We start from the raw sequence: 2,117 nt of genomic DNA, 5'->3' as shown, positions 1-2,117 counted from the left end.
GCTAATATTAACAAATAGAGCTCCGAGTTATCAGACAAAATTTTATGTACTAAAAATATCGGAAAAAAAAAAAATTCGAGTAGAATGACTTGGGAGTTGATTCTCTTGACGTTATATCCCTTTATTTATCTTTATCTGAAACAAGTATCATTTTCAATGAAGATGCACAAACATGATCCAAAACTGTCAACTGCCCTCTATAAATAAGGGCATTACACACAAACAACACACCCTCAAAATTCAAACCAACTCTTGTTTTGGCAGAAGTCTTGGAAACTTATGGACAGAATAAGGGATTTAGCTTCCCAGAAAGCTGCTGTCATCTTCACGAAGAGCTCTTGTTGCATGTGTCACAGTACCAAAGCTTTGTTCTATGATTTAGGCGCGAGCCCAGCAATACACGAGCTCGATCAAGATGAAAACGGGAGGGAGATGGAGTTGGCCTTGAGAGTATTAGGCTGCAACCCAATTGTCCCTTCTGTGTTTATCGGCGGACAATTTGTCGGTTCGACCAAAGATGTCATCTCCCTCCATGTTGATGGATCTCTAAAGAAAATGTTGATTAATGCTAAGGCCATCTGGTTTTAGACTTGGGAGCTGATTGACCACTAGAAAATTTGCTTAAATATTGTTGGAATGTTTTCTTGGCTCGAGTCTATTTTTAGAGACTTTTGCTAAAGATTGTGACTTGGTGAAAATGAATGTGCCCCATGCATGTTTTACATTTGATTTTTGTTTGAAACTTATTAGAATTATCTAAAATGACAATTTCCAACTTTCTTTGGTACACTTCTTCAACTTTGTTTGGGTTTTTAGATTCAATATTGCAACTATTTAATTTGTTGATGATATTCTAGTCTACATGCATTTTAGATTAATTTAGTTTTTTGGTTGCTCGCTCTGATAAATAATTATAGAGAAATGTTATACGTATCGACGGATCTCTTGTTTGAGTCATCCTTGAAAAATTATTACTTTTTATGCTAAGAGTATTACTTTTTATTGTAAATATCGGTAGGGTTGGTCCGTTTCACAGATAAAAATTCGTGAAACCATCTCACAAGAGATTTACACTGTAGAATGAAATAAAAAAAAATTGTTTCTTTCTTTATGGGAATATCAAAATGTGATTGGCCCTACTTGGCCACCCAAGATTCACCGTGAGCCGAAAGCCTTTCCTTAGGGAAGAATATTAAATATCGATCGTGAGAAGTTATACTCGAACAATTGGAAGAATCTGCAGACAAATTTTTACAATGTTTGTCTCTCCGATATGATACCTTAATGCAACAATATTACTAGTCAAACATTCGATAAAATACAACAATCTCGTCTTGCTCGAAAGTTACATTATTCCAACTGGTTAATGTTACGACTTACGACGAACAATTCATATACCTATTGGAAAAATGGAGAAATATTTTACGGGTTATGCTTTATAATGTAAGCAAGATCACACAAATTGGGCAAGAAATTGAGTATCTCTAAACCATTGATGAGAGGTAAGTTTGTGGTTATAAGAGCAAGTTTGCATAGATTCTGAAAATTGGATGAAGGCTAAACAATAAGAGACAGTTTTAAGTCTCACATAATTAATCCGTTGATAATTTATCTTATTCAATCTTATGTCTACTTTATCATATTATTTATCTATCTGCTAATTATTTATCTTACGTCAATCAAATTATTGAATTTAAATTATAATATTATCTTTGATAAATACTATTATTAATTTTTTATTAATTATTAAAATGACAAAATGATAATTTATCATCTTATCTCATATTTAATCAATCAAATCAAATATTATATTCATTATCATTATTTATTTATTTTTTATTATGCTAGATTATCTATCTGCATATTATTATTCTATCTTTCAACTTCAAACGGTGCCTAAATGTTTGTCGTCGGCATGCTTTACTCAGAGCTATAGTTAGTTGTAATGATATAACTCAAATCTTTTAAATTGTGTCATAATTCAAATGTCACATTTCAATCGTTCTCCTAGCTGAGACAATTATTGCACCTCTGACACTCTATTTTATATGTTTGATGGTATTGTAATTAATGTATACTAGGATATATATCCACCAACAACTTTCCCCACCTCATAG

The 2,117-nt window shown here is 32.1% G+C and overlaps 1 protein-coding gene across 1 annotated transcript; it reads left to right on the top strand.

Annotated features, from left to right (window-relative positions):
* Positions 1–213: 213 nt before the first annotated feature.
* Positions 214–809, top strand: LOC142556441 (glutaredoxin-C11-like). Its single transcript, XM_075667900.1, has one exon. The coding sequence runs from the start codon at positions 280–282 to the stop codon at positions 586–588; it is 309 nt and encodes a 102-aa protein (XP_075524015.1). The 5' UTR covers positions 214–279; the 3' UTR covers positions 589–809.
* The last annotated feature ends 1,308 nt before the right edge of the window (positions 810–2,117 follow it).

This window comes from Primulina tabacum, chromosome 9 (genome assembly GCF_025594145.1).
Source record: "Primulina tabacum isolate GXHZ01 chromosome 9, ASM2559414v2, whole genome shotgun sequence".
Classification (NCBI taxonomy): domain Eukaryota; kingdom Viridiplantae; phylum Streptophyta; class Magnoliopsida; order Lamiales; family Gesneriaceae; genus Primulina; species Primulina tabacum.
The sequence above is the reverse complement of the archived record's forward strand: the minus strand, read 5'-3'. Positions and strand labels throughout refer to the sequence as shown.

Excerpts from the sequence above, each read along its gene's own strand:
- LOC142556441 (XM_075667900.1), top strand. The coding sequence starts at position 280 with ATGGACAGAATAAGGGATTTAGCTTCCCAGAAAGCTGCTGTCATCTTC.